Genomic DNA, 13,906 nt, shown 5'->3' on the forward strand with positions numbered 1-13,906 from the left:
CTAATAAACGTAAATTTACACTATGCCAACGTGATGCAACAAACATTAAGACAACAACTAAAAAAGGCAAAGCCCTGCTTGTATCCCCTACTGTAGCTAACACATGAGGAGCAAACACAAAATCTAAATAATCAGATTGTACTAACGCCACAGTACACATCACAGGGCCAACAGGAATAATTGACTAAAGGAAATGTCCTAGGTTTAATGGCAACTATACCGTCTTTAAACCATATCTCCACAACTGGTCTACTATCTATTCGGTTTATCAGCCAGGGAGACACAAATCAAAATGAACAAACTCTGTCCACCTTGAAGTCACCAGTGACTGTCTCATTCATTTTCAATGCAGCCCAACAGTTCAAGGACTGGGGTATACACTCTCTAAGCCCACAAAGCAATACTACCCCTTACCCTTGTCACAACGGCATAACAATCAATCGTACGTACACAGCATAGCTCCAGTAGACTCTGTATTACAAAACGCATGAAGTAAATCAAGAGGTATCGAGTCAGAATTAAAAACACAAAGAAAGACAGAGGACAAACACGGTGGGCCCCGGATGGCTCAATGAAGGGATTGACTCAATAACAATAGAAACAAAGGGATACAGTCATCATTAAATCTCTTATTGTGGAATATTGCAGGGGCATAGTATGAACGGCAGCACAACTAATCGCCGAAAAATTAGGAACTAATTGCCCTTCAAGAAACATGGCTAATGACTCCAGTCCAAGTAGCAGGCTACATTCTTCACAAGGTAAAAGCAACAAAATCTCAACGACATGGCAGACCAATGTTTGGCCCACCGTTTATATCTACACTGCACTAACAAAGTAGCAGGCAATTTTAAAATTAATGTGATATATATATAACAGAGGAAGACCAAACCGCGGAAAACGAAATATGGACAGTGCAATCCCAAGCACACCCAACCCTTAAATGATATAATTCAAGAGAATGGAAGCTAGTGAAAGATTTAGAGTTCCTTAGCATGAGAGTAATACATGGTAGAATCAAACAAGACAGAATTCCGACCTGCACATATAATGGTAATATAATGGTGTGAAGTCCTGCTTTATAATAGTCTACACAATATTACTGTTGCTTGCTCTAGTAAAGGAGTTGTCTATTGAATATACCACTTGAAGTGATAATTCATATCAGCATCTTGAACTACTCGCGTCTCCACCAAGGCAGATGACAGCGTCTCCAGAGGCAGGACAAATATCAAGGATTAATCTGAAGTGCCTGAGATGGTCATGCAACACCATTCCTGAAATAGCTATCAAAGCAAAGGAATTGATAATAAATTGCAACACCATGGATGGCTCTCAGGTAGGTGCCTGGTTAGCCTTTCTAACAAACTTGCTACATGATGCCCCTACAATTAATTATACACACAATACCACGGCACACACAGTTCAAATGTCTGGGGAAAATAGCCTGGAGTATAAGAAATGAATTAAGAGGCCCAGTTAGATCCATAAGTGACACTGCTATGTCTAAAAGCATTTGGGGAAAAAATTAAAAGCCTCAAGAAGCAGTGCAAAAAGCTAATTTGGGAGGAATAAAAAAAAATTCAAACAGGAATTCCTTTGTAACCCAAACCACTCAAACGCCAGAGCTTTTTGGAAGATAGTAAATAGCCTCGCAAGATCATCAACAATACTTAGGCTTTCCTGTTTTCAGTTTCTATTTTTGGAGAGTGCTGATGGTGTTTTTTCAGTGTTTTCCAGTGATTTCAATACCTCAAAAAACAGTGCTTTTCAGTGGTTACTCATTTTCGCGCCATAAAAAACTACTGAAACAGTGGTTTACCGGTGTTTATGGAACACCTTGCTTTTATGATTGGTTTTTCCATTTTTCTTCAGAAATTGTATACTGCTCTACATTTCAGAAGCTTAATACAGTCATGAAATATTTTCCATTGCCCTTTGATTCTGCAGCTCAGATTTACAAGCATTTGCAATGCAGTAGGGCTTGCATTTATGTGAGTTTAAGCTATTGGCACTGTAAATGACAAAGCCTTTTATTTATGTTTTGAAAACTATAATAAAAATAAAAGGCATTGTTATTTGCAATGTCAATAGCTCAAACTTGTTTAAATGCGAGACATATTCCATTGCAAATGCTTGTTTTAAATGAAAGTGAGAATTGGTCACTCAGCAAGTTGGAAGTTACAGCCTGTTTCCCAGAGTTGCTACCCCTCTCCTGCTCAGAGAGTGTTGCATTGCATTGTATCATCGATAAGCGCCCTCACACGTGTTGTGTGCACGAAGTGCGGTCTGACACTTAATTTGGTGTCTTTCAAAGGAATGGCTGACTGCGCATATATTGCATTGTTTATGCGTGGGTACCATTGGCCGCCTGTGCCATAGGAGCCAATATCTAAATATGGTGCCCTCTAGCTCACTTATAGCTCCAATACCTCCGGGTCGAGTTCCCGCTATATAATACTGCCATGTCTGCTGAAGTGAATGGAGTGTGAGGTCTATTACGACTGCGAGGTGTCTGAAATACAAGTGTACTTCAAATAAAGCCTTGTGCTGTACAGCGCTTAGAAACAGCAGAAGTGCAATATGATGTGCCACATAAAACAAGCCCATTTGTATTGTTATTAAAATGAATTGATACTTGGAAGAGAGGTTCACCTTACTTAGGTGCCTAGGCGCTAGTCCCCCGAAGAGATCCCACCCCGGGACTGGATGTGCTGGTGTATAAGACTTGACTGTGTTGTGTGTATAAGATCAGATTAAAGGCTGGTGCGGTCACCTTTAGACAAGCTACCATTTGTATTGTTATCAAAATGAATTGATACTTGGAAGAGAGGTTCACCTTACTTACACCCTCTGAAGAAGAGACAATTTTGCTCATGGGCCCAGTGTGCATAGGCGCTAGTCCCCCAAAGAGATCCCACCCCGGGAATGGATGTACTGTTTGTATGAGACTTGACTGTGTTGTGTGTATAAGATCAGACTCTCTGTACTTTGAAAACAGAGGAAGTAAACATGAATGTTAGACCTGCATGGAAGTAAAACCTTCCATGAACACTGGTGACGCTCCTCTTGCACATGGTTTAAGCAGGCGCTGCCATGTGTGACCCCTGGCATAAAATTGGACGATGTGTTAATATTTAATCCTGCTTTTCTAAATCTACCATCCATACGTGGTCATGCAGTATACATGCCATTAAGTTAATATTATGGCTGGGCTCACATTAACATTTCTTCTACCTCTCGATCGGACACTTACGTTCACATTTCCTCCAGCCAACATTTTCCTATTCACTTTCAAGATATTACCTCTGCCCATATTGACTTGGTGATTGAACGCTGGTGTGGTCAACTTTAGAGCATAAGAACTATATTAGAAACTTTCAAGGCTCTTTATTGCTCTGAGGAACGGCACCTAGCCATAACGGTGTATTCAATCATGTAAAGTCTCTAGTTAGCACAGGTTTTAATTGATTGAAATGGTGCTGTAATCGTGTTTAACCGGGTGGAAACTTACAGTGCATGCGAGGCAAGATGCTAGCGCTTTGCAAAGCACTAAGCTTATGAGTAAATGCAACGGATTCTGTACCTTAAAAATCAGGTTTTTAAAATATTAGTACATTTTACTCCTTAGGTCTAAAGCGCAAATATTATAAACCAAATTGGTTCCTTCAATATGGAGCTATTTAAAGGCCGTAGATTGTATATAATGTGAACTACCCATTTTATTACTTCTTAAAGCTTTATTACGGTTATAAATAAAAGGAAAATATTATTTTAAGCCAATGTCTAAATATCAGAAGAGGATGTTGCATTCTTCCATCTTGCATAGATGTTCCCTCTAGAGCAAAATATACGTTCAATTGATATAACTAACGTTTTCTAGATTCCAAAAGTTATACATGACCAGGACACTGTTAATGTTAGTCATTAAAACTGCAGCAGTCTCAGTATTAGGAACACAACATTACTCCGCCATTCTCCATTACGGGTGAATAGTGCAAATGATAAACGCAGGCCCTAACCAAGTAGGGCAAAGAGTGCTAATTTTTTTAATGAATACCTTTGCTATTTTACGATTATATTAGACATTTATGGCTAAGAGGAACCTTCGGTAATGAAATCACATCTCTGAACAAGCTAACAGAGACTAGAGACAGTTTTATACCAAGGGCAAGGCTGAGTCAGGAACTCTCACTAATATCACAGCAATTAAGTGTTTTTTTGAAAGTTTTGAGTTGGTTCATGCCTTTGTGCCGTAAAGAACCGCAACAGTAACAACCCTCCTCGCAGAGACAGCGGGCCACATTTATCAGCTAGACCAATGTATTGCAGTAATGCTGGACATTACAGGCGAGTAAGGAAAGGGCAGGAGGGACTGGAAAAATCAGTAGGGGCCTTAAAGTAGTTCAGGTGAAATGCTTAGACTGCAGTCAGAGACAAAGCAGTCCAATCCTCATCATAATACAAGTTATTTTCAATATGATTATTTTCGACAGTGTGATGTTCCTTATTATAAATGAAAATGTTCCCATTCAGAAAGTCTTTTTTTTAACTCTAAATCGGCTCCCCTAGAATTAATCCGACCTTTGACTTAAAATTCCACTTGTAGGGGATTCTAAAAGAACCCCAGTAGTATTTCTGGAAACAATCATAGCCTGAGTAAGTACCCAATATATACATTTCCCTCAAGATGAATTTCCATTAACTGCAACACTCTTTTTTACACTCTGTAAGGAATTCCCTTTTGTTGCTACCACAATAAATATAGGTTTTTCCTTCCTCTTTTCCACCATTGACATAAAACTGCAGGATTTATTTTTGTGTATTTTACAAAGCTGTGAAACTACCTGCAATTGTAATATTAACATGAGTTTGTAGCGGTTCACTGCAATTTGTTGTGCTACCCCACTTTGAAACAACAACCAGATTCTTGGGCTTCCGTTTAGTTTATGAACAGCGAAAATATACAAAGGTGGTGCAGTGGCCAAGATGCATGGAGGGGTCCCCGCTCTGAATTTTATCAAGAAACCTCTGTGTGCGAAAGTACTGTGCTGAGGGGTCCCACCCCTCACCACATGTGCTGCAGGGGCCTTTGGTATGCCCCTGCCTCCATCCACAATGTGAGCTCTGCAACAGAAATACACACCAATGATATGTGATCAGGGCACACAAGTAATGTTCATTTGAAACATAGATGGACGATGGGCAGACCTGATGTAAGGTATGCACTTTGCTACTTACATAGCACTTGAATATCCTTCCAAATAATTAATTAAGCTAGCACTCCACGAAGGACCAGTCACCTGACTAGTGCAATGTCTGCTTTTTACACATGTTTCTGGTAGCCTAGCAAGCCTGATTAAGGACTTGGTAAACATCAGCTGCATAGTTTGAGTGGCAGTTCATTGAAGACGGGGAATCGTGCACATTTAAGAAACAAGCAAGAAACTTGAGCATGCCGCCTCTTTCCCCATTGCCCACTCCTTTATTAACAACAACAAAGCCTTGTTAAGTAAATGGTCTTTTGAAAGACCTGTGAGGTACTTGGGTGTGGCCGCAATAAAACAGACAGCAGAGCAGACCACGTGAGCCAGGCAGGGGTCCTGGTATTGCTATGGTCCTTGAGCCATTCACACCTCGGCTCCCCAAGTGCAGAAGCAATGTTTTCCCCTGACACCTCCACGCCAGGCCACCACAAGCAGGCCAATGGTTTACAATTCTTTGGCTCCATCAAGTGACACTAGGTTTATACCAGGTCAGCTGATTTTCATCTGGTAGGGTACTGTCGGGTACAGTCGGTTTCAACCGATTTCTGGACAGCCTAACAATAATTAAAGCTGCCTGTGTTACAGAGCCAGCCTCGATACTTTACTTAACTAACACTTTTGTTAAAGTGGAACACAAAAGGGATAAAGCTACTAGTACCCCTAAACATCCATCAACAATTGATCATAATAAAACAGCATACTTAACTACACAAATGCCAAGTACTAATACTATCCATCCGGATTGAATAGTTCAAGTGAACAGGCTGAAATCGTACACACTTATCAAGATAGTGAAAGAGTTAGGATGTGCCCCAAAAGTCATGAAATACATAACAGAAATATTTTCAATACAACACACAGAAGACAAGGTAACTAAAGTAATAAGATCAGGCCAAATGGACGGTGCCCCAGGCCTAATAGGTTTTCCCCAAGCAATTTTTATGTTGGATCCTGACTTTTAGGCATCCCCGTTGTTTCATTTATTTAACTAAGTGAGCAGTTCAGGCACACTTCCTGAGAGCTGGAGAGCATCTATAATGAACCCAGTGTAAAAAGGCAGGCACATGACAGAACCGGCAAACAGAATGTTTGCTTTAATAGACTCTGAAGCACAATACTACACCTCGCTGGTTCTTAGAGACCTGGTAGATATAATCCCTATTAACCAATCTGGATTTTGTAGGGGCTCTGGCACTATCACAAATATTCTAACTTTGGGATTTATAGGAGATAAGAGCAAGAAACAGCAGAAAAATCTACATACATGTTTCATAGACTTCGAGGAGGCTTTTGACCAAGTTTTAGAGGCCTCTCATGGAACAAACTAAGGCAGTGGGGCTTTCCAGGACCAACCCCTCATCCATAACGCAGTTATACACAAATAAGTGGATGCAAGTCAAAACAGCAGACGGCACCAGACTTACCAGGAAAATCAACATTGAAGCTGGACTAAAACAAGGTTTAGTTTGAGAACCTAATTTTTTATAAAAATGTATGGCTGATTTCTGGCCAAAGTTAGATTAGGTATATTTGGCATCCACCACCATCCACCATGCCTAGAACACTTCACCTAGATACATTTATTAGAAATAAATATAGCAAAAACAAACGTCATGACTATAAGCCACCATCCCCAGACACAACTTCCATTTAAACTTGGAAACACAAGCCGGGAGGCAGTTACAAATTACAAGTGCCTTGGCTTGCATATAGACTTAACTTCCAAATACACAGCAAAATGACATGCTTGTGATCAGCAACATCAATTTGCCGATCGCGAGAATGGAAAATAAACCTCCCAGCGAGATTCTCAACGCGGGGAGGTCAGGTTTCTCATTGCGAGTGGTCGCACATGCTCGCGACCGCTCGCGATGAGTAACTACCAGTCCTCATTGAGAAACCTGCAGCTCGAGTAAAAATCTACTCGAACGGTAGAAAAGTACAGCTCGCACTGTGCAAGATGCCGTTTTCAATGATGGCACAGTGCCGGATGCTTTTCCTCACTGTGCTATCATTGAACATGACGTCTTGCACAGTGCGAACATGCTACTACGCAGTTCGCCTTGTGCTACGCGTAGCTCGGGTAGTGCGAAGTGCTTTTCGTGTAGCTATGCGTAGCGCTACTTCGCAAACTACCCCCACCCCTAGACTAAAAAGCACAAAAGCATATTATGTCAAAAAAATGCAGATTCATTTAAGTATTATCTCTTTCTCCCTCTAACAAGGTATTGTTGACTATCAGATTTTAATATGTATATTATATTTGTCGTAACATGCCCAGTTTTTTGGATATATTGTTATGGTTTTAACTAACTTAAACAATAAGGATTAATTTATTCATATTGCTTGATCATTGCTTAATTACATTTAGATCTTAAGCTACGGAAAGACATCCACTCCTGCCATCAATGCTTGATGTTGACTTAGCTCTCAAGAAAGCTCTCAATAATTGTGTTTATTTTGTTGAGCAGCTATGAATGTATTTAGGTTTTTATGTTTTAGCTGACTTGTGTGTAATGTGGATTAAATCAAATTAATGTTCAATATTACCGCTATTGCAGGTTAGTAAAAGAAGCTTATGAATCTTACCGAAATATTGCAGAGGAAGAGGAATGCAGCAATGTTCTTCAGGACTCTTCTCTTCTTGCTGAGTTTCTTTGAGCTTCCTTCTTCGATTGCTAAGTCATTAGCAACAAATCTAATGGAATTGTTATTTCCCTGATCCCTTTTGTCTCCATTGCCATTGCTTTCTCTTATAGAAGCATTCCCATTAGTCATGTAAGGTAACTCTTTATTCCACATTGTAGCCCCTTCATTGCAGATCACTTGACATGACGAAGAAAGTGACAGAGTGCTCTCACTGGACACTGTCAGTATCCGTTTAACCGTTTTTTTATCACTCTTGGCCTGTTCTTCTTTGCGATGGATGCATTCAATGATAAACAGGTTCTGAATATATTTTTCAATGATGACTAGTATAGAGTAGGGTAGATTGTACCATGTATAATTTGGATGGGTGTCTGCACAGATTATGGCTAAAATTGACCCCCATGATATAAGCCAAGACCCACAGGCTGTGCCAACCAATAAGTCAGCGTCCAATTTTCTTGCAGGACTTTTCGAATCATCCAGTGATCTATCTTCAGTTCTAAAAATTAGAAGACCAACTATTCCTGCAGTACACATGAGAGTCAGCACTATGATAGCGTACATGTAGAACAAGGTCAATGCGGACTCACTTTTGGCTTTTGAGCGTCCAATCTGAATGAGGTAGACAACTAGGATTGCAATTGTTGTGGTCAGCACAAGCAGGCCCATGATTGTGCCAGCAGTTATTCCATGGAACTTAAAATGTAACTTATGTTGAAGATGGGGTTTCACTGTCCTTCCTATGTTCTTCCATAAGACATAGAGCATTGTGGATGATAAAATGTGGTATTCAATGGTAAATGGGTACAGGTAGTATATTCCTTGTGAAAATATTGAGCATATGCTTGTTGTACAATTGCAGAGAGGTGTATGAAGATCTAAAATAAAAAGAAAGGGGAAATGCATCAGATAGTGCCATTGTTGGTTAATTTCATGGTATAATTCATAATTATGTAACACCACTATAAAGTACTTTAATTTTTCTGCATGATTTGTGTTTTTATCATCCTCTTAGTGTACACCCTCTGCCATGAAAATACGATTCAGAAGATTATTCCTTTAATTATTAGTAAGAGCAAACATCAATGCCAGTTATGATCCTGTGGCTCTCCTAGGTAAATAGCATTTCCTTTTCGACATTTCCTTTTAGAAAATAGATGTCTGCCAACCTTGTAAATTCACTTGATCTGATTAGGTGATGGGCAAGAGATTACGAAAAAAATATATATTTATACTTTGTTCTGTATTATTAAAGACAGTACTGTCAGACCCATTTTGGTGGACTACAGGGCAGACAGGGACCAACTTCATAGGCAAGGATTCCGCTCAGGTGCAGATCACGCAAACTTTCTCATGAGTAAAGTGTGAAACTTAGGGGCATATTTACAAGCTCCTATTGCATCACAACCTAATTTTTCAGTACGTTGTCCTGGTGGTAGGGGCTTTGCCTTATTCACAAGGAGACGTTAAGCCTCTTAACATGGCTCAATGCAGCCTTGTGAATAAGCCACCCTTTCACGCTATACTTAGCGTGAAAGGAGCGTGCAATTGATTTTGTGGTGGTCTTTCCACCACTACACCCATTGATTTTAAAGCTGCCCCATATTTATGACGGTGGTGGAAATAAAGGCAGTACCAAAATGAAAACCAGGAAAAACCTGGTCTTACCCTGGCAAAACGAGGAGAATTTTTTAATTTCTCCTAGTTTTTACTGTTTCCATGTGTGCTGCGTTGTGCAGCACATATGAAAACAGCAAAACGGCAATGATTGTTAATGCGCACAAAGGTGTCTCTTCCTGCACATAAACAATCTTCCCCTACAATCCAGACACCCTTGCACTATGGTGCAAGTGTAACTGCGCTGGTGCTAAGCAGCTACATTTAGCTCCAGCACAGTGGGAAATGCTGAGCTGCACCACATTCTTGTATATATGGTGCAGTCTTGCATTTCTAAAGTGATGGAGTGTGTCGTTAGCTTTACAACACACTTTGTCACTATACTAGTAAATATGCCCTTAGTTCAACGTCCATGGCAACTGTTATACCAAAAAGCCTCAAATAAGTGCCATAAATTTGCCTTTGCGCCTCAGTTCCCCTCAGCCACAGATGAAGCTAACCTTCACAGCTACCTGCTGGTGATCAGCAGTTGTCTGGGCTCTGCGATAGGCACCAGTGGCATTCCTGGCCTCATGAAGTGGGCTCCTCCTTTTTGGATCACCTTAGTAGCTCCTGCGGGCAGGATGCTCTTCACAGGACTGGCCCTGCGGGCAGGCCTACGCAGCAGTGCCAGACCTTGGCTGACTTCAGCAGCAGAGTTCCTCTGGAGTTGACTGCCAACCAGCTTGTGACAGTTGTGGTGTTCAGGCCAAGATAGCTTTATGGTGCGGCCTCCAGGCTGGTCTGGACTTCCTCTTTCAATGGTGCTTTGTTCTCCTTTTTGTAGTTGGTGGCTGTGAGAATCATACTTTTTGCTCCCATTTTTTGACTGATACTGTTGGTAACTGACCCTATTTGTTCCCTGCTAGCCAGGCCCAGTGTTAGTGCTCTGATAAAAAATGTATATGGTTATTAGATGTAATTGCAGTTGGCACTAGCAGCCTGCAGATTTCATGCCCATAAGTGTAAACTGCTGTGTTGCTTTCTGTAATTTTAAAAGTGTGCCCTGCTTTGAAATATATGCAAATTCGACTTTGGATTTAAAGGTACTTCCAAAGTATTAAACTACCTCATTTATAAACATAAATTACCCCTAAGGTCTACCCTAGCTGTCCTCGGGGTAGTGTGCCATGTAAAAATAAGCAGGGATATTTCACAATCTGTTTCGTATGCCATGTTGAGGGAAAAATTGGCAAGTCCGTTTTTACCCATTGTAGCATTTTAGCTCTATAGGCTAACATGGGAATACTTTAATAAAGTGTAACTATTGACGGGAGTGAGCTAAAATAACATTTCAAGGACTTAAAAGATTGGTCATAATAAATCCAGCAACTTGTCACAATTTCATTTATCATAATTAGTACAGAAAATAAGTTATAGAACGTTTCTGTCTGAGAGCCAAAATCCAGCCTTCTAGCATCTTCTCCTGATTGACTCGTCTTGCCAGGTTGAGACAAACTGCTCTGATGAAGTGATGAGTGGCCTGCAGAGAGACAGATATTATCTAGTGGGGGAGATCTGCAGCTGCCAGCATTGAACAGGCCAGTAAGGGGACTGAGTAATAAAACTGGTCTTCAAATAGAGCCAGACAGTAAGAATCAAGCCACTTCCTGTATCCCCCCCCAGCAAGATAGGACCCACAGGAGGGAAATTTAGAGACAGTATGGATTGGGACTGTTAAGGGAACTGAGCCACACCAATAGGTTGGCTTTGTCAGGTCTTTACTCCACTGAGAAAGATTTTCCATGTTTATTTTTTAAGTGCAGTGCTTTGTGGAACAAGAATATGCCACACTTTGGAAGCAGCTGTCATTCTGTTGGGTTGCACCCTGTACAGCCTACTTGTCGCCACAGCACATTGGGTAAATATGAGAGAGCTGCATTGCAACACAGATCTGCTTCCTGAAACTACAAAAAGAAGAAGGACTGCCCTGCTGGAACCCTGGTGGTCTGCACCATTAAGGACTGTGCATGCTGCACAGTAAGGAACTACAGCCCTAAGGAGTTTGCCTTGCTTCAAAAAGACTACCTGAAAGCATCAGGTTAAAAGAGCTCCACCTGCTTCATCTCCAGCAAGAAAATCCCAGCTGGACTTTGAAAGGATTTTGCCAGGTGCATTGTGGGAACTGTAGTCCCAACTTCCAGGGAGCAACTCAGAGACTCTGGAACCTTGGATTTGTGTTGTTGATATTTTGAACCCTTGAGGGGAATTCGGGAAGAAGTTCAAACAGTTTGGAGCCACCTTTGAAAAAAGCTCCATAAGGTGACAGACGTCGAGAGTCAAGCCGACTACGTGGAACTATGAACTTGATTTCAGGTTCCTCCCACTGAAAGCTCCCAAGCTCCAGACTTCCAGGAGTTGACAGGGGCTCCTGTTGAACCAAACTGACAAAGCCACTGGGAATCCAGCCTGCTGGAGAGGCCTACACTACTTCAAGAGAAAATCCTCCAGAAAAGTTTCTAAGTGTGAAGATAACATTTTGAAAGAGGCCTCCCGCTTAGTGTATCTGACCAGGGCTCCATCACAGTCGGCTTCAAATTTTAACTTTGTCCTGGTCAAGCATGACCAGATGTTCCAATGTGGCACAATTGGTTTTTAAGCACTAGAACTTGTTTATTCTTTCAGAATTTCTATCTCCAGTTTTCTACATTGATTTGTTTGATATATTTGTGTCATTTTAAATATAAAACTATTTCCTATTGTTATCAATTGGTCTTGGATTTTTATTGTGTGTTCTGTCTTACTTATTTAATATATTGGTGTTTTTAAGTGGTTTACACACCTCACCCCTAAGTTAATCCTGGCTGCTCATTGTCAGACACCAAAGGTTGAGCAAGGGAATAATTTACTGAGACCTTGTCTAAACCCTTACAATGTGTTGGTGGCCTATTGCTAGTAGTATTTGCAAACTAACCCATACTAATAATCCACGTTCAAACAGTGGCTTCCGCACCATTCACTGGGCCTGCAGCAGCATGCCATGTGACACAGAATGACACTCTCTGGCATAGACTTCCTTCTACAGCTCCTCAAGATGTCCACTGAGAGACCCCTTAACAATATCTGTCACTCATGGATCACTCGCTCTGGTTCTGCAGCTACCTCTGGGTGCTCCATACGTCAGAGACCTAATGACCCCCTCATCCTGGACAGTCTCGACTCCTGCTGGGCCAGGTATGTACTTTGTTTCCCAAAGCAACTTCTAGGCTCTTCAAACTAATCCTCAGGTCTTTCAGCCACAAATTGTACCTTCAGATAATATCCCCTTAGCTTTCAGAGCCTAAGTGTTAGACAGACAACTCTTTGAGTACTCTGCCAGACAGGCTCTTCCTTGAGCAAGAAGGCATTGGGGTTGGAACAAAGTGTGGGGGTTTGGATCCCACCTTTACAAGCATTTTCCAAACGGAATTAAACTCCACTGCCTTATGATTTAGAACTGGTTCAGGTTGGTTCATTTTCAGATGTCTTTCTCAGGATGCTTTCTAGACATAGCCTTTGTGTACAGTGATACTTCTCACAGCAGGTAGTAATGGGACTGACTCCAAGCAGAATTACCCAAACCAGGGGTGACCTTGCTGCCATCACTGGAAGCAGTAATCAGAGATAGATAAAAGGGAATGCCTGGCCTCGAACGTCCTCGTGTTCAATGGAAACTAAAGTCCCAGACCACCTTAAGCATCTGGCAGATTGTAGTACCCAGGAAGCAGTATATAGCATCCCCATACCTAATAAAGGCTTTGTGGACTTTCTAAAGGGAACCCTATTTCCATCCTACTCACATAACTGTGTTGGTCTCTACCCTGTAGCTATAGGAATGCAGGCAGGTGTCTTCCAATGTATGGGGAAGGTATCCACCCCATCTTGTGCCTTGCTACTACCAGAGGCATCCGAAATGGGTCCCAGTAGCCTCAGTACTCAGACTCGGACATGCACGGAGTCCTACTACCATCTAAGTGCCACATGCTTACTAAACAAGTAAATGCACCTGACATGCACCCAGGATATTAGTACAAGATTTTAGGTTTCATTTAACAACATAACTTTACACAACAGACCATACTCTCATGACACAGAAAATAACGTCTAGAGACACTACACATCCCAAAACATGGTGTGTTGTCACCTTTGTTTAAGTGATACACCAAGACAGTGGCAGTAGTGCACTGTAGGAAAGTAGAATCTGCTTCTTTTGGTTACCCCTACTTTTTGCTTAAAGTGATACTGTTTTCTAATAGTCTGATTCGGTTCCTGGTAATCAGGACCCCAGTCTATCCGCTTTCTCCCTAAACTGTTATGGTATGTACTTAGGTACACTCCAGATTGGATACTGGGAC

General features: G+C 41.3%; 1 protein-coding gene across 2 annotated transcripts in view; it reads right to left on the bottom strand.

The window, feature by feature from the left end:
* Nucleotides 1-13,906, bottom strand: part of OTOP1 (otopetrin 1) — a 141,889-nt gene that overhangs the window by 21,601 nt on the left and 106,382 nt on the right. For both annotated transcript variants that reach the window (XM_086964532.1, XM_086964531.1), the window contains exon 6: nt 7,857-8,794. In XM_086964532.1, the coding sequence (XP_086820658.1) occupies nt 7,857-8,794 (938 nt within the window). The remainder of the gene's footprint in view (nt 1-7,856; nt 8,795-13,906) is intronic.

This window comes from Lissotriton vulgaris, chromosome 3_2, assembly GCF_964263255.1.
Source record: "Lissotriton vulgaris chromosome 3_2, aLisVul1.2, whole genome shotgun sequence".
Classification (NCBI taxonomy): Eukaryota; Metazoa; Chordata; class Amphibia; order Caudata; family Salamandridae; genus Lissotriton; species Lissotriton vulgaris.